Here is an 18,393-nt window from a genome sequence, read left to right on the forward strand (position 1 = left end):
AGTTATTGTTTATGATATGACCTTGGATTCCTTAAACTTGAATTGAAAGAAATTGAAAGAATTGAAAGAAAAAACAATAGACTGGCCATTTGATATTTAATGTTTTCTAGGACTTACCTTTGCACAATCAGCCATCCTTCTGTGCCTCATGATGCAATACATTTAACTTTTCAGACAAGTTGCAGCAAAAAGGCAGAAACCAATTGGAGCTAAATATAAAAGGAATCGCTTCCATTTCTCTCTCCGTCCAGAAGAATGGGGAAAATGCAGGGTTTGCATCAAGCACAATCTATTTTTGTTCCCATTCTGACTTGAGTAGTTTGTTTGGACCAGAACAGGAAAGATGGACCTTGGTGGGGACCATCTTTTCATTTTTCCAGTAGAGCTCAAGTCCTGTATCTACACTCTATAACTTTTTTTTTAAACTTACAGTTCTAGCAAGAGGATGAAAGAAAATAGGATAAAGTCTGAGGACCTACTTTAAAAGGACTGGAGGATGATAGTGCCTTTTGAAGAGCATGTCCATTTTGATACCTTGTAGTGGTTTTGTAATCCATTTTAATTGTGAGCAGTGACTTAGTAGTTCTCTTTCCTGTTTTAGGCACTTACAGACTGAGATACGCACCTCCCCCTCCCCCTTCCAATGATACCTTGGATTCTGCAGACTGAAACAAGTAAACATTGCCTACTTAAACTGAAGCTTGGGAATTTGGGGGAAGGTGTGTGTGGGAGGGGGAGGTTGGTCTTGTGTTTTGGGACATTCCCGGTTTTATATTATTTTGGAATTTTTCATTGCTTTTGCACCTCTGTTCCGTACAAAAGAAGAAGGCTGAGTCCCTGGTCTCCTCCTGGTTCTACAAGAGGCTTGCATAATGCATGTAATTCACACACACAGCCAAACAATCAGACAGAGCATTTGAACCATGCTTTTGCACTGAAGACTTGAGACATGTGCAATGTTTACTGCAGTTAAAAAAAAAATCCTCTGACCTCTGACATCACTGGTGGAGCAGTCATATAGTGAAAGAAGAAACTTGGTCATGTTCCCCACCACAATCTTCTTCCCTCCCTCCCTGTTCTCCTTAATGCTGCTGTTTTCTTTACTTTCCCCAGTTGTTCACGTGGATTCGTTGGATTTGCATGAGTGTTTAGCAGTTCATACAGACCCTACCTGTATTCTAAATTTAATGCTTATTAATTGAGGGGAGATGTTCAAACATCCTGTTAGCAGAGTCCAAAGGAAAACACGATAGCGTATGTGTACTATACCTGATAATAATACAGATATGCAGCTCTCGAGAGGGCCAAACAAATACACAGAGCAGGAAGGGGCTGAAACTGTGTGGACTGGAACAGATTTAGAAAAATGAATGAGCTTAATTTGACAGGTTTTTCTTCCCTTGTAGCTTTTTAGCCTGTATGTTCAGCAACAAAGGTGAAAAAAATGGTATGAATGTTGTACTCAGTGTGTTTGCATTTGTAATGAAAGTTGACAGCATTTTTTCATTTTTAAAGCTATTCTTCATCGTGTCAACACAGAATGAACATTACTTGATTGAATATTTTTTTCCTAAACTATTACAGTGTTGCATTGTACTTAGAATGTAAATGTTTTATTTCAAACTGAACAAAAGCTATGGTTTTCTACAAAATAGTCAGGTATTAGTATTAGAACCTGTCTACCAAATAGGAAAGTCACTATTTTATAACAATTTACCACTATGCGTAATTACGGTATAATGTGAAAGACTGAAATGAGTGTTAAGATGGTATTAAACATGTCAGTATCATGAGTAAGTAAGTTTAATGCTGCTGTATTTTTTATTTTATTTTTAAAAGCCAATATATGTACTAAATTGCTTCCAGGTAATATTTGATTTCCTAAAGTGCACTGAGGTTATCTGGAAGACGAGTGTGTTTTTTGACTGCTGCATTCAACACCGATGAACAACTACCACTGTATATCCATAAGGTTTGGCATTCCTCACAGTTCATGGCAGAAATGGTTTTTTCTTAAAATCAGACCCGGTGTCCGGTAGAGGGATGAAATAAAAATCAATCTTTGGTTCAGCTGTCTAATAAATTGCTAAACAAACAAAAAACTTGAAGAAAAAAAAAGCTTGATTACTACATTTCTTCATAGATAGCATTTATATTTATAGCACCAGTGTACATTTTGAAACTTTTTTCTTGGGGGAGGGGGGAAGGGGAGGGAGGTAGATGAAAGCTTTAATTTAAAAAAAAAAAAAAGTTTAAGTAGTAAATGAAAATTATTTTGATTAAAATTTTTATTTGATCTGGGTATTTTTGGACCACATGAGATGACTGAACTGCGTTTGAGTTGAAGTGAGGGTGTTAAACCACCAATGGACTTGTATTGTGAATTACCTGCCAGTTGTACTTTATGGAACTTATTTTATGATTTAAAATACTGTACTGTAAATAGGAGGTATGTTACCTTCTCTTTATTTGTATGTTTACCATATACTTTGATATTTGAAATGTACTGGAAAGGTCACTTATATTTCTAGAAGAGATTGGATTTTATGCAACCTTTTTCCTTGAATTAACAGCAATAAAAAAAAAGAAAAAAAGTACCTGTGTGCATGTACTGTCTTTTATCACTGAGAATGATGAATTGCTGCTGCTGGGTATAGGGATTGGGATGATGGAGGGTTTTGGCAAGCTGCCATTTTGGTTGGAATTTATCACTTTTGAAGCAAAGCCGAGAATATTTGACTTAAACTGAGGTCAGTCTTTTTGTCTGAAGTCAAGGTACTGTATCTTGATTTAAACTTCTCTAAGATGTAGGAGATCTGGTAGAAACAGGTTGCCATGTGTGATAGGCCCAGGACTTGGACCTCAGCCCTTTCAGAACAGGTAAGTCTATCCTAATGTGATGGCTCCTGGATTTGGGCTAAAATCCAGGTTAAATGTACTGTTTTTTACTGCCATGCAAATAATGTGTGTCCTAGTCCTGTAGTGACCAGAAAGCAAGATCTTCTATTTCTAAAATAAAAGGAAGTTAGGAGTTGCTGGGAGTAGGAAAGAAGCTTAGAAAAATTTGCCTGATCAGGGCAATTGAAGGGTCTGCTAGGAATGCAGTGTCTGGATGTACTCGAGTTGCAGTTTATCTATGGAGCCAAGTGCCACAGACTACCTTGGATTTTTATCCCAGATTACTCCCCAGAACAACCTACTTCTGGAGGAACCAGTTCAGGTGACGAGGAGCCTGAAAGTTGCCATGAACCCAACCTTTCAGGCAGTTCCCATAATCGTGGTGGGGTGTTGAACCCAGGAGTCACGCAGATGCCATCACACAGTTTCCATTACTGCAAGTGGCCCGTGTCCCTTCCCTGGACTCAAGGGAGTGCAAGTACCTGTCCAAGGAGTAAATGGTGATACTACTCTGAAAGTGCCGTCTGCTACTTTGAGTGCCATCTTTAGTCACTGGTACACTCATTTCCCTCTGTGCTGCAAGCAGCCCTGACTTTGACAGATGCTGCCTGGACTCAATTCAGAAGTGTAAAAATACATACCCTGTGGCACAGCAAGCAGCAGAAACACCTCATACTTCTGGCGCTTGATTTGGTGGAGAGCTGACAGCACTGGTACCTGGCTGTCCTCTCTGGCTGCACCACTGCTGTCTGTGCAGTCAGGTTTCACTCCAGCTGCAGCTCCAGAGATCCCCTCTCCAGCAGAGTGGCTTGGAAGCTGCTGAATGCCCAAAAGATAAATGAGAAAATCCCACTAGCTGATTGGCCTGAGCAGCTATCCAGGCTGTCCAGGAGTGACTCCTGAGTCAGCACTGCTCCTGGTTTGCAGTGCTGCTCTGGATTGGAACCATTTGGTTCCTAAAGCTGGAAGAAAAAATGAATAATGAGGCAGACATGGAGAGAATTGGAAGGAGGGAGCACAAGGGAGTGTGATGATGCACGCTGCTTGCTGTGGCTGAACAGATGGCCTTGTTTTCCCAGCTTAAGTGACCTTTGGATGGCAGGGATGGCCTAGTGTCTAGGTCTTGGCTTAGCTGATACTACTGGAGAGAGGTGAAGGAACAGAGCATCTCTGTGTTCTGCCAAGGCAGAGGGGAAGCAAAAAGGTGTGGAAAGGTACATTGAGAACTGCAGAACTTGACTAGTGCCAAGCTACAGTTTTAGAGAGATGGAATTACTATTGTAGTTTTTTCAGCTTTTGTCATGGTGTGAGCCTCTGGAGATGTGCTGGCCTGGGCCTCCTGAGGCCTCTTTGCTGAAATAAATTCTGCACACAGAAAAAATGAACTTTGGGCAACAGAGCTTCCTGCTCAGGGCTGGTAACTGCAGCTGCTGGCGTAGGGCAAAATATATATAAAGGCCACGTGGACTGCCCTTGTGCTTGTGGGGAAGAAGAGGGATCCTAAAGGCACGGTCATGTGTTCATACTATAGCTGTCTCAGTTTTGTGGAACTGACCTATAGTCCTGTGCTCCTCGCATGAGGGAGGAAGGAGAAACACAGGAGCATTATGCTGGGGGAGCACATTGCCTTTCTGCCCATGGCCAAATTCCTCGACCACCAATCGGAGTAGAGAAGCAGGGTTATCATTTTGGACCAGCTTTTGAGCTGACAGCAGCAGACAAAGCCAAATTAAACTGTACATGTGGTTGGTTAGAGATCAGAATGTCTGAACCATTGATCAGTAGCAGATATTTCAGAATAAAGTACTTCTAATGCAAAGAAGAGAAAGACAAGTGGTAATTATTGCAAACGTTGCCTAGCAAAATAACACGTGCCAGGTTCATCCTCACAATAGGTGGCAGCATAACTCCACCAGTTATGGTGGTAAGAACCACTTAAGGTGACAGAAATCACAGAATTTTCTGAGTTGGAAGGGCCCCACAAGGATCATCGAGTCCACATAAATAAACCCACGACTTTGGTGTTATTGGCACCATGCTTTGACAGCTGAGGTAATCTCAGATGCTTCAGTTTAACTTGGTTTTAGCATCTTCATGCCATCTAAGTAAGCTTTGACTTTGATTTTGTAATGCTAGTTTGCTGAGTTTTCTCATGTTTATGTATTTTTTCACATGATGAGCATACTACTTGTTACCTCTCAAAAAAATAAGAATGGTAACTGTGTAGCCAGCAGATTGAGGGAGGTGATTCTGCCCCTCTGTTCCTCTGTGGTGAGATCCCAGCTGGAGTACTGTGTCCAGCTTGGGGACAGCTCACTAACTTAAAAAGGATGTGGATCTTAAGTCCAGAGAAGGGCCATGAAAGATGTTCAGAGGGCTGGAGCGCCTCTCCTGTGAGGAAAGGCTGGAAAAGGTGGGGGTGCTCAGCCTGGAGAAAAGAAGGCTCAGGGGAGGCCTTATCGTGGCCTCTGATACTTCAAGGGTGCCTACCAGGAAGGTGGTTTTAAACTAAAAGAAGGATGGTTTAGATTAGATATTAGGAAGAAATTCTTTACTCTGTGGGTGGTAAAACACTGGCATGGGATGCCCAGAGAGGAGGTAGGTGCCCTATCCCATTCAAACATTCAGGCTGGGTAGGGCTCTGAGCAACCTGATCTAGTGGAAGATATTCCTACCCATTGCATGGAGGTTGGAATAGACGACCTTTAAAGGTCCCTGCCAACCCCAACCAGAGCTAGAACAGCCAAGGTGTCATAGCAAATATTGAAGACACAGAGAATTGCAGCCGGATGTGGAAGCTGTGTCTTAAGAACTATTGAGGATTAAAATGGTTCTAGATGCTTGCATTCATACAATGAGAATTGCTTTCTGAGCACTGTGAAGCTTTTTTTTTTTTCCCCCCTGGGAGTAATTCCTGAGGCAGTCTGAGGTTATCTTTGAGGATAATGTCTTACTTACCTCTCTCTACTTAGCCTGAAGGTCCACAGATCAGACATTTATCTGGAATATCTCATGCTCGGGAACATTTTGCCCAAGAGACAGAACATAATAAAACTATTATTTTTAATGTTGATATGTGTTCCCTGACTGGTGTACAGGGTCATTGTTACACGAATGAGTCAATAGCACAAGGTACAAAAGCAGAGGCTGAGAAGTGCTGAACTTGGAAAAGGAAAGCTGTATCTTAACCACTTGTACATTCATCTTAGAACTTTCCTCTGATCTAAAATGTCCATTTTTTATTGACTTTTAAAGTATGCTTTTTTCCTGAGGCAGAGGATTTTGGAGATGGATACAAAGATAAAAATTAACTCCTACCAATGCTCATTAGTGTGACTACAGAAATATGGGGATTGTTGCATTAAAAGCTTACTTGTCACTTAGCTTTGGTGTTAAAATACTGCTTAGGAGCATCTTTTAAAAATATGGGATACATAATAATATATAATTTATATAATCAAATATTAAATTAAAATATTCTTTTACATAATTTGTAGTTTGATGCCATTTCAACATCTTCAGATTTTTTTCTTGTTTTGACCAAAACTAAGATTTGAAACCAATGGCGTGTCTAGGCTGAGTAAATATAATGTATAAAAGTAATTGTGTTGCTATCAGAATGCTCCTTTCCTTTCTGTAAAATGTTTTTTACAGGATATGTACATGCCTCAGCAAAAGAGCAGACAGCTTAGTAGCTGCAAGACTTCTGGATGAAAGCATCATGGGACTTATTTCAATTGCTCCTTTAAGACCAGATTGGCTCTGAGGTCCATCTTGCCAAGGCCTCCTGGGTATTTCAAACCAGGCATGTAAATCCTGGCCTATGTCAGTGTACAAAATAAAGATCACACATGAAGAGAGCAGTAACATGAGGGGAGGAGGGCAGAGGAAAGCAACAGCAGCACCAAAAAATAGGAACAGGCATTGGGGAGAGACAATTTCCACACATCACTTGATTTCTTACCACAGCTCAGATCAATTTCATAGCACAGAACTTCAAAGAGCAGCTGCATCAATTTGGTACAAAACCAGCTGAATTCTGCGTGTCACCCCAGTGCACTTGTCTGGATCAGACACATGACAGAGGAGATGAGCCCTTCCAGCAATCTGCACAGGGCTGAGTTATGTGGACCTGGGACAGACTAGAATCATTCATTCAAAACCTTATAATGTGTTCATAATTGTTATGGCTACAGAGAACTAGCTAAGACACTCTTCTGAGTGTTGTCTCCCTTTGATTTTTTTTTCCATTTCTCATTTATTTGTTTGCTGGAGGTTTTTTTCATCTCACTTTTGCCCTGGTTAGCCTTTCTCTTTTCCACATGTGCTAAAGCCATGCACATGATGAAGGTGACAGAGATTGTAATGTTATGGTTCATGGCCTAAACATTGTTATGAAGGACGTGGAGGGCCATTTGAAATGCTTTAATCTGTGACAGGGAAACTCCCAAATGATAGTACGACTTGCTAATTAAAAATAAAATAACCCCTGCAAGGGGGTAGCTATCAGAGTCTGAGCCTGTGCCAGCGCCTGCCATTGCAAAGGCAGCTAAATGGGAGCTGGGACTTTGCACTGCACACTGAAAACACATTTTTCTTCCTTTCTGAGGAAGGATATCTCATTTCTAGCATGTTCTTAGTTGGAGGAGGCAAAGAACAGGATGTTAATTCATAGTTAAACAGGAAAGCAAATGTGCTTGGATACTCTACAACTAAAGCTTGATTCCCAAAGGCTGTCATGCCTCCAGCACCACTGGGGAGAGCAGCTGCCCTGAGGTGACAAAGCTGGCACTTTGTCCAAGCCAGAGATGTCTAGCCAAGCTGCTGGAGACTAACAACAGCATTTTCCTAAGTTTTGTTCTTCACTGTGGAAGGGACTATTACAATGCTTTTATTGCCATCTATTGCCAGCAGGTTCCTAATGCTCATGCCTGCATGGGACAGCTGGTGGGAAGGTGCTGTGCTTCACTGGCCAGTGCAGGAGCAGGGCATTCATGCCCTGACCAGCACTCTGCCTTCGGGCTCAGGATGCAGGGACCACTGCCCAAAACCTGGCATGGGAGCTTGAAGAAAGAGAATGCTGATGTTCCATTTCTGAAGCTTTTTCAGGCACCTGTGTGAGCCGTGTTCTCTTTTGCACCAACAGCCCCATCAGCAAAGACAACAGGAGCAGGAGGTATTTAGTTCACTTCAGCAGGGACATCTCAACCTGCGTTTAGCTGGTGACCTGTCCTCACTTTCCTGCTCTTTCCAGAGTACCTGGGATCCCCCTGGGCAGGGGAATGCCACCTCCTGGCCAGTGGCAGGTGACATGCACAGCACTTCAGACCAGATTTTGATTTGCACATGGGTGGGGGTGAGCATCCTGCTGGCAGAGGAGTGGGTGCAGTGATCAGGAGCCACAGGCCACCACGACTGCTTGCTGGTGGTCTGTGCTACAGAAGCTTCGTTTACAAACTTCAGTTGTTTCTGGTTTTGGATGTATTTTAAAAGCACCTAGTCAGTGGTCTTCTTGCAAGCGAGTAGAGCCCGGGTTGGGATGCAGTAGGTCAAGTCAGCCTGACATTTCCAATGGTGTGTATAGCCAGATTGTGGGCTCCAAGAAAGTTTAACCATTTATTTGGGCCCTTCTTTAGTTCCCCAGAAATGCCTTCTTGATTAATGCCCTAAAGTTTCATCTTTCAGTGCACATCTTTAACCAGTTTTAGACAACTTCCATATTCAAAACACTTTAGTGCTTCAGGCTTTCTCAGTCAAAGGGAAGGCGATCATCCTTTTCCCCTCCCCACTGGTGTTGTCACTCACCCTGTATTTTTCAGCCTTTTTTTGTTTGGAAATGTATCTAGTTTCCTTCTGAACTCTTTAAAGCTCCTTACTTCAACAACAGACGTGTAACACATTCCATATGCTCTCTTCCCTTTGGGCCATGAGCTCTTCCCAACTGTCTCTGATGGAGGGACATGCCAGGTTCCTCCTGTTGCCACTTAAAAGCTGGGAAGCGCCCTTAGTTCTTTAATAAAATTAAACAAAATTAATTTTTCTTCAAACGCTCGCCCTCTCGAGCTGCATACAGCCTCTCTTTGCTCTGCTTAGGTGTTTGCATATTGTGCCATGTTGTTCCATTCGTGCCAGGATATTATTTTTACAGCTGGCCGTGCGTTTGATAGAGGGAAACGCGAGAGTTTAAAGGCGGCAGAGGGAGGGAGGGAGGGATGGCGGGGAGCCACCGCAGCTGCCTGCGCTGTCCCTGATGGGAGCTGCGCTGCACCGACCGCTGAGCGCAGCACCAGCGGGGTGGCTGCTCGGCAGAGCACGAGGGGAAAACAAGCCACAGCTGGTGCAAGATGAGCAGCTGGGCCTTGGGAGCACTAATGGGCCTTAAGGAGCCTGCCCAGCCTCCCCCGGGCCCAGCAGCCCCAGTTTAGCTCAGCCAGGTGCTGCTTGGTTGGTGCTGTCCATATGCTGGCCAGGTCTTCTCTCGTGGGTCTCAGGCCCATGTTTTGGGTGCTTCCCTCTCCTGCTGCTCCTGCCTAGACCCCTGGGTGGTCCTTGGGCCTGCCCTATTGCTGCTCTTGATCTGGGACTATCGATGGACCTGTGTCCAGCTGCTGGCTCTTCTGGGAGGCTGTGGGAAGGCTGGGGTCCCTCTCCTTCATGGGACAGCCTCGCTGTCCTGCATCCCCCTGGCGAGCATCTCTTCATCTTGGGTGAGGTCCTTTCTGCAAGGTGCTGTGTTGAAACTCCTCCCAGGTAAGTCATGGTTTCCTTCTTACTGGTTCTGTATCAGCTGGGACTGAAAAACAGTGGGTGGCAAATAAAGGCAGAGGTCACCCGGTTTGCAGAGGGCAGAGCACAATGGGGAGAGGGAAGAAAAGATGGAAAAACCCAGACTAAAATGTTGCTGATAGAGTCACTCAGTGTTGTTTATTTAAGACTGGTTCAGGTCCAAAGTCAGTCCCAGGTACTCTGGAACTGATTTCAATCATGCAACAAAGGGAGAACCGAAGGAACCTGGTGCTGGTTGAGCTGGCCTGAGCCCTCCATCAAAGCAAGAACTCTTTACATGAGTGTTGCTGCAGCAGTGCAGAAGCCCTGAGGAGCAGTGTGGCTATAGATTTCACTGCTCACTTGAGACCTATTAAAATAAGGTGTGCCTTATTTTAATCGTGTGCCTGAGGCAGCAGGGACAGGTGAAAGAGGGCAGATTTGGGATCAGGCTGCAGTTATTTTATCAAAGGAAGCAAAACAGATTTCTCTAATTTACAGATACTGTAGTTTCAGCTAAAAACTCACTTGCCTGTGCTTGTTAGAACTCAGTGTCTAAAATGCCACTTTTCCCTCCTTGAGAAAAGGAGCAGCAATAAACCTGTGATGCTGCCTCACAAATGTGAATGCAAATGCATTGATGGTGGTTTGTTTATTTCCAGAGAGTTCTAATCCTACAAGCTCCTTCTTGCCAGTCTGGGGCTTTGCCTGTCCTTTGCTTTATCTGTAGAGAGCAGAGTGGTTCTGGCTGGGCTCTCACCAGAGGGGTATGCAATAGCACCTGTGGGGAACAACCTGGGCTCAGCTGGGCACACTTATCCAAATGAAAAAAAGGTCATTTCCCCCTTCATCTCCACTTCCATTGTGCTGCCTATGTTGAGTCTCATCTAATTTTTGGCCACAAACCATCCTGTGCTACTGCTTCCTATGTTCTTGCCTCACTTCTCTCACAGTGAGGCAATGGGATTAGCCACAAAATCCCTGCTTCCAGGCCTGCTGCTGGGTGAGTTGGACAATACTTTCTCTTCCCTGGTTAAGCCATTTTCTGTGGTTTCCCTCCATTTCATCTCCTTGGGAGTCTCATATGCTGCTGTTTGTCTGCCTTGATGTGGCCACAATGACCTCACTCCATCCTTTTGTTTTGAGTTTCACTGGCTGTAAGTTATTTCACTTTTAATTAGTTTGCGTATTTTCGTTCTGTGTTGTTTATTATAGTGTCCTGTTCTGTTTGGATAATGTCATGTTCCAGCCCAAAGGGCTTTAAAAGCTCAGAAAATGTAGCTGGGGACAAACTCTCTCTCCAGATTCGGTTTCTTCTGAGCATCTAGCAGATTGCCCTGGTCTTCACACCCGTGGGGAGACAAGGCCTGCCCGTGTCCAGGACACGGGGCGATGGACAGGAGCATCGCTGTGGTTTCTGTCCCTTGTGGAACTGAGGTGGAAACTCGGGCATAGGCAAGGTGGTCACTTCAGTGTCACCAGAGCTCAGTGGGTGGCAGGAGAGCGGCTGAGCCCGAGACTGGTGTGACACATGGTGGAAATGCACGTGTGTGTTCTGGGTCCTTCTGCCTCCCAAGGGCCAAAGCAGGGCTAAACTTGGCCGTGCTACAACCCAGGGGAAGCACGAGCACTGGTGGAAATCTTACCCAGCACAACAGGGGGACCTCAGTGGCTCAGCAGTGCCCTTGTCCTGCTTCCTCTGCATGGAAACTCTCTTCTTGTCCTCCCTGAGGTACCTGGGACATCTGCTTGGGCCAAAAGACCTCTGAAGCCACCACAGCGTTAGGGGTTGAGGCTGTGCTTCCCTGACAGGGAAGGGTTAGGGTCACTTCTTGCTGAAGTGACAGCTGAAAAGGGAACAGCAGCAAAAAGCTTCCAGATTAATGCACACAGACAAATCACAAGCCAAGCAACGAGGTTCACTCCTTTTCTGTCCCTGCCTTCAAGGCTTTTGTTTCTCAATGGTTCTTGTGGGTCCCTTCCAACTCAGAATATTCTGTGATTCTGTGTCTCCAGCAGCTCCCAGTGAATGCTGGTGAGGTGGGAATATGTATCCATCTCCTGCCCCCGCCTAGCTAGTGCCACCAGGTCTTAGAGGTCCCACAGACTGTGCTCCAGCTGGTAGCCTGTCATTCCCACCACTGATACAGATGCCCTCTTTAAGCAGGAAAAGCAAGAACTACAGGACATGCCCCTTTGATATTTATCATTGCAAGTCTTTGATGAGCTGCTGTCTCCTCCCGTCCTACTTAATGCTCTTTTACTGGTGTAGACAGGGGGCTGGATTACAGTAGTCCAGGCATAGACATCTAACATCACTTGAGGAATCTTGGTACACCCCAGCAGGCCTTCAGCTGCTTCTCCAGGCATGTGGATGTCTCCTGTATGTGTTGATCCTTATTTCTATCTCTGCATTGCTGCCACAAGTAGCTGTGGGTGGCTCTGGTGGCAGTGAGGGACCCAGGGGCAGGCAGCTGAAGGAGGCCCTTGCCTCCTTGCCTTCACCACTGGGCAAAATGATTGACTATCCACCAATCGCCAATTTTATCTATTTTTATCAGATTTTCCCTCAGTTGCACTGCCTACACATAGAATTGCATCCAAATGGAGGCACATCTGCTGGAGTCTGATAGCTGAGCTTCACACCACTGCTTCTGATGGGGCTCCTCTCTGCCTCTACTGCTGTGCACTCCCCTTCTCTTTCTAGCGCGTGTTCCTTTGCACTAAACATGTTCCTGGAGAAAGGGTGAATGCAGCCATGTGCATCATTCCCTGTTCAGCTCAGAGGAAAAGCTGTCCTATTCTCCCAGTATCCAGCTGTGGGGATGTTTGTGGCATGGGGGCTTTTTCCCTTCTCTTTCTGAGTTTACAGACCATGACTCAAGGAGGTAGCTACACTATGTAGACAGGTCTTAAGATTCAAACTATCTGAGCATTGAAGAGTTCTCTTTATAATGATTTCCATGGCTCCATGAGACATAGAGATGCTTTTGTCCTCCATCACACTGATTTTAAACAGCAGTGTAAAGCTGAAAGCATAAATCCTCTTGTCTCCAAAAGGCATTTGCTCTGGGAGAAATGTGTCCAGCTGGTGTCAGGAGCCCAGGGTTGCATCCATGCTCCAGAATCCAGCCTGTTTGATGGCTGGATGGGGTTCATAACAGAGCTCAGCCGCACACAGCTGATCCCTCTGCCCCGAGGAGGATGAGAGAGACTCATGGGGGATGTGGTGATGGGCCACAGTGATCATGAAATGGTTGACTTTGTTTCTCAGTGTAATGGGAAAACAGGAGAGCAGAGTTGCGACCCTGGAATCTGCTTCTGAGGGCCTTGGAGTTCACAAGTGCAGGTCAATTTTTAAGAATCACTTTTCAGGTACACAGGGATTCCACTGTACATCACCACTGCAGAGAGTGGAGGGTGTAAGTGGGGATGGGGGGCCACCTGTGCTGAAACTTGCAGGTATTTTGCTACTGTGAGCTCTCTTGCTCATCTTGGTGAGGTTTCTGCTCAGAAACCTGTGTAACAGATCAGGTGCCTTTGTCCCTTTAGCTTAGTGTCCTCTTGCCCTCTCTGAAACCTGGATAAATAAAAGCTGCTTTAAGGGTCAAAATAAAAAATGAGAAAACAGCTGTTTTGTAAGCAAAACTGACAGCTCTCTCTTACCAGAAATTGATGGTGGCTTCTGCAAAGGCTTCCAAAGTCTTTCCCTAAGAGGTGCTGGGTTGTGCCTATAGGACTTACGGACAGCTTTGCCACGTGCCTTGTCTGAGGTGCAGCCTTGGCAGTGCAGGCTCAGCTGGCCAGAAACAGAGAGCAGAGTTCACCCTGACTTCCTGGATGGGGAAATGAGCACAACAGCAATTGGCTTCATTCCCTACTGCCTCCAGCCTGCCTCGCAGAGGGGTTTTAATGCTCTTACTCATGGCAATTGCTCCTGCAAACCCTGGATCAGTGATTTTGTGAGTGGGAGCCTCAGCATTTATTTGCTTCCCACTCAGGATCCCTTTGCCAGTGAAATGCCCCCACTGCCAGTGCTGCTTCCTTGGCTGTGTGTGGTCCTTTTGCAGAGTCCCGACATTTTTATTTTTGGTTAACATCAGAATGGAGCTGCAGAATAATTGCTCTTTCACTCTGCTCTTAAATAGGCCATGCTGCTCATCTGCATAAATGTTCTCCTCACGCATGCTGCCATTCTGCCTTGCAGGCTTCTTGGAGGGGGGAAAAAACCCAAACCACTTTATTTTTCAAAAAGATACCTTTTCTTCCTCATTAATTGCCTCTGCTAGCCAGCAATTGGCCCTGAAGGATGAATAATAACATATTTTGCCAAGTTGCAATTCAGCCATAAGGCATTCCACATATCCTAGGCTGTTCTGTGGGACCTTTCAAGCAGGGGATTGAAGCCAGGGTGAGGCCACCTCAGTAGATCCACCCCACTCAAGCACTCGGCCTTAACGCCAAAGCCAGGTTTTAGCCACTGGTGTGCAAATCCTAGGAAGATGGGCAGACGAGCTGCAGATGCAAGTCAGTCTTTTCCAGGATGAAAGCTTTTGCTGTCAAGCTGTTCAAAGGGAAACATCCTGAGGCTGAAAACTGCTGGTGAGCACTGGCTCCTGCTCCAGAGGCTGGCCACGTGCCTCGGCTTGCCTCAGACCCACAGGGAGCGAAGGATGGATGGATGGATGGATGGAGGCAGAGTCCTGGGGGAAAGGTACAGGGTAACAAGCCAGGCTTTGCAAAGCTGGCTGCAGAGCCCCTGCCCTGCTCACCCCGCCTCCCTGCCCAGGGGCAAATGCGTTTTCCCCCAATGCGATGGGACTTGGCCAAGGAATGCACGAAGCTCTGGCTCTGCCGTGAAGAGCAGCACCGAAGGGTTTGCCCTCCTTGCTGAAGAACTTACTGGGAGAGACCATGCAACTGATCATGTTTAATAGCGTTTATGCGACCTGATTACTTATCAGAATAAAAGCCAGCTCAGCCTTTGGTCCCAGTCAGCTTTTACTGCCATGTTCTCCCAGCGCATGGAGGCTGCCCTGAAGGGAATGAGCAAAGGAAAAGGACCATGCACCCTGCTGGGCTGAAGCTGGTGTCACTCTCTCAGAGCCAAGCTGGAGCTTGCTACAAAAGCCAAAGCAGAAAAAAGGAAGTGTAAGTCAGACGTGGGGGGGAAATAAACCACGTGGAAGAAAGGATGCATGTGGGAGCAGCGCCCGTGCCTGGAGGCTGAGGAAAGCGGGATGCGAGAAGCCGCCAGGCTCGCCTGGCGTAGCTCCGCGTATTTGGAGGAAAAGAGGAGCGGCACCGAAGCGGAGCGGCCCAAGATTGCTGCCACAGGCTGTGCTCTGCTTTGCAGGCACAGAGGTAAGGGCAAAATCTTTACAGATATTGCATTTTAAAATAGTGAAGAGGAACGCAGGGCCTTAAGAGACATCATAAGACTCCTGTGCAAGGCTTGCTATCTCTTCCATCACCCACAGCTCACTGTAGACTTCTTCTTCAGACTGCCCTAGCTCTGCTAGAGTGGTAATTGGGCTGAATTTTGTCCTACTTCTCTCAATAAAAGGTTGTTCGGGAGCCTCTCTGCTCTGAAAATTTAGAAACCAGCTAAGAAGAAGGAACCAGCCACGTAGGGTTAGCTGGAGGATCTTTCTGAGTGTCACTTGCCCAGCATTAGTCAGAAGGTATTTTAGCTGGAAAAGCAAGAACTCTTAAATTTAGAAAACCTAGATTATAACCAAACCAATCTTCAGCCTCTCTGGAAGAAAACATGAAGTATTTGGGAGGCTACATCTGAATGTGCTGCGTCCAGTTGTAGGGCCCTTGGTACCAGAGCAGGTCCCACAGAGGGATGTGGCATACAAGGAGAGGTCAAGAGGGCTGGGTTTGTCCAGCCTAAAGAAGAGAAGGCTGAAAGGAGACCTCAGTGCTGTCTGACACTACCTTGCAGGAAATACAGAGCCAGACTCGCCTCAGAAGAGCACAGGGAAAGGGTGAGAGGTGCCGAACAGAAGTTATGTACAAGAAAATCCCAATTAAACATTAGCAAACAATTTTCACAGGGTTGGTGGTCAAACTGTCTCCTGCAGGGATGTGCAAAGCTCTCCCAACAAAGGCTTACTCTGACTTTAAAGCTACGTGTGCTTTGGGTAGGGATTGGGCCAGACAGTCCCTTCTGACCTTATTTATTTTGTGATTCTACATATTGTTATTGGTGTACCTGATTTTTTTGTTTCATTTATATGTATACGTGTAGCCCAGGCAACTGTAGGTGTAAGCACCCTCGTCCAACACTTCCTGTACCCCATTTTCTCTTCCTTGTGGTACTACCAGATGCCACCCATTTATGCTGAAATTGCCAATGAAGCCCTTTGCGCAGTGTCTTTTCTTTTAGTATGTTAATCTCTTTCCCTTTGCTGTTCCAGTTTCTGTGCTGTATTTCAAAGAACAAGATTTCTGACAAAGCCATGACTAAGAGCCAGGTGATGGCTTGGGAGCCGGACAGCACCTCCAGCAGATGTGGCTGACAGGGTTATCAGGGTTGATGCTCCAGCTGTGCAGATGATCAAGGTTCACACTTGAGCTCAGCTCCTGAGCCCCCTTTCTGTGGTGGTCCTTTTTCCCAGACAGTGACACAGACAGCCACATGTAGGTGTCTCTGAGCACAGCTGGGGTTGGTGGGAGCCTTGCTCTCACATCTCCAAAACATGGCCCCTGTCCCCAAGGGTTTGGTGGCCAGAGGGTGCCTGTGGCTCATCCAGTGGCTCTCTGGGGACAGAGCCTGAGCTCTTGGTGTCAAGGCCAATCAGGCAATTACAAACCAAGGTGGGGCAGCAGATCTAAAAGGAATTTGGTCCTTCCCCTCTGCCACTCACAGAAGGCCAGATGCTCTGGATTCATTGCTCTCTCAAGCCAACAGTGCCATGCTTGGTTAAAATGGCTGCGACCTCCACACCATCCTCGATGATGCTTTAACTATATCAGGTGAAAAACATATCTCAAATGAAGCTGCTGGGGCTCTAGGCCATGAGCAAGCCCTTCAGAATTACTGCCCATATTGCCCTTTTTGCAGCCTGTCCTTTAATGGATAAAGTGGCACTTAAAATGGACAGTCATACTCAGGAGACCAAAACTCTCTCTTGTGAACCCAGGAAAAAAATCAATAAGGGGTTTAAAAAGACCAGCAAAATAGCATTTAATCTCCTCTGTGTCAGCAGATCTGCAGAGCAGGTTTAGGGTTGTTTTGCATCTGGGACTGTAAAAAAAAAATGCCACGTAGGATTGCCTGCAGGTGATTAGGTTTTGTTTTAAAATTTCAAACAAACATTAAAATCTTGGTGTAAGCTTCTCAAAGATTAATCACTCATGAACTTGGGAAGAAAGAGCACAAGGCTTGGATTCAGGAGATTTAGGACTGCTGTCTTCTCTGCAACTGTGAGACTTGGAGTGTGACTGTGTCCTGCTTCATTCAAGCCAGATCTTCCACTGAAATCAGAAGGCATAAGTTAACCTGGGAGCTGAGGACTTAAGCACTGTCAGGAGAGGTTTGCTGGTGTTTCTCTCCTCCACTGCTGCCTGTGAGGCATTGCAAGAGCTCTGGGATGAGGACTGGTCCCTACATGTTTGTGAAATGATGAGCTCTGATCTTTATTGCTCTTCTCTGAGGGTCCTTATAAGGAGTTGTGTTGCTACATGCTGGTGGTGTCCACACTTTGTCTGTGTCTGGAGATACTGATCACAGCTTGAAGTCTGCGGCAGTAAAGAGAGACAGCAATGTCAGTGACCCAGGGAGGGATCTGGTGTTGTGCAGCCAAGGGCTCCAACGAAGGTGAAATGCCTTGTCAGGCTGTGTGACTGGTGCCAGAGCCCCGAGCTGCTGGGAGCCTCTGGCAGCAGGGTGCACACAGCCCCACTCCGTGCATGGCTCCTCATCCTTGCATGGGCATCTGCAGCATGTGCAGAAGCAGGTACATCAATTAGGTGTTTCATCCTTTTTTTTTTTTGAGCTTGACGAGAGTAAAAAGCCCTCCTACTATCAGATTGCACATTTCCCCTCCCAGTGAAGGCTGCACTCTCTCTGCTGGGCAAGCACCAGTGACCCCATGTGCTCATGGACAGCGGCACCTGAGTCGCTTCCTCCTCTGGGTGGAGAAAAACCTCTTGCGTGGCGATACCTCTGCTGACCCGGGTACAAAGGTTGGCCAGTGCTTGTATGTGGCCAGCAGGAGCAGGCTTTCTCCTCCTCTTTTCACGTGACATAAATGGGAATGACCTAGGGTTTATGAATCCCAGATGGAAAACGTCAGGAGTGGAAAGCAGAGCTGGTCCAGAAGCCACGTTTCCATTTGCAAGACTCATTTTGGGCAGGGGACATGCAGCCATTTGGTACTTTGGGGCAAGGGCTGGTAGCTTTTCCTGTGAGTAGAACAGCATCCACCCATTAAGTTCAAACCGAAATCATTGTCATGAAGTTGCTTCAGCTTCTGAGCTCAATTCCTTCACAGTCTGTGGGAAAAAGATGATTGTTCCCCGTTTGCCCAGACAAGCAGGCGGTGTTTGATGTGCCTCTGCACACAGTCGGGCAGGAACAGGGATGTGTGGAGTACACAGGCACTTGTGCTCGCAACACAGCTTTTATTGCACAGCTGGATTGTAGATGGGGGTGATACCAACAATGTTGTGTAACAACAGAAGGTTTTTCCAGAATTACACAACAACTGGATCCAGTAC

At 46.1% G+C, this 18,393-nt stretch overlaps 1 protein-coding gene across 8 annotated transcripts in view; it reads left to right on the top strand.

Annotated features, from left to right (window-relative positions):
- Positions 1-2,597, top strand: part of ZCCHC2 (zinc finger CCHC-type containing 2) — a 42,252-nt gene extending 39,655 nt beyond the window's left edge. For all 8 annotated transcript variants that reach the window (XM_085571187.1, XM_085571181.1, XM_085571161.1 and 5 more), the window contains one exon: positions 602-2,597. In XM_085571187.1, coding sequence (XP_085427313.1) covers positions 602-669 — 68 coding nt within the window. In that variant the 3' untranslated portion in view covers positions 670-2,597. The remainder of the gene's footprint in view (positions 1-601) is intronic.
- The last annotated feature ends 15,796 nt before the right edge of the window (positions 2,598-18,393 follow it).

The sequence above is a fragment of the Lonchura striata genome, chromosome 2 (assembly GCF_050655825.1).
Source record: "Lonchura striata isolate lonStrDom1 chromosome 2, ASM5065582v1, whole genome shotgun sequence".
NCBI classification, from domain to species: domain Eukaryota; kingdom Metazoa; phylum Chordata; class Aves; order Passeriformes; family Estrildidae; genus Lonchura; species Lonchura striata.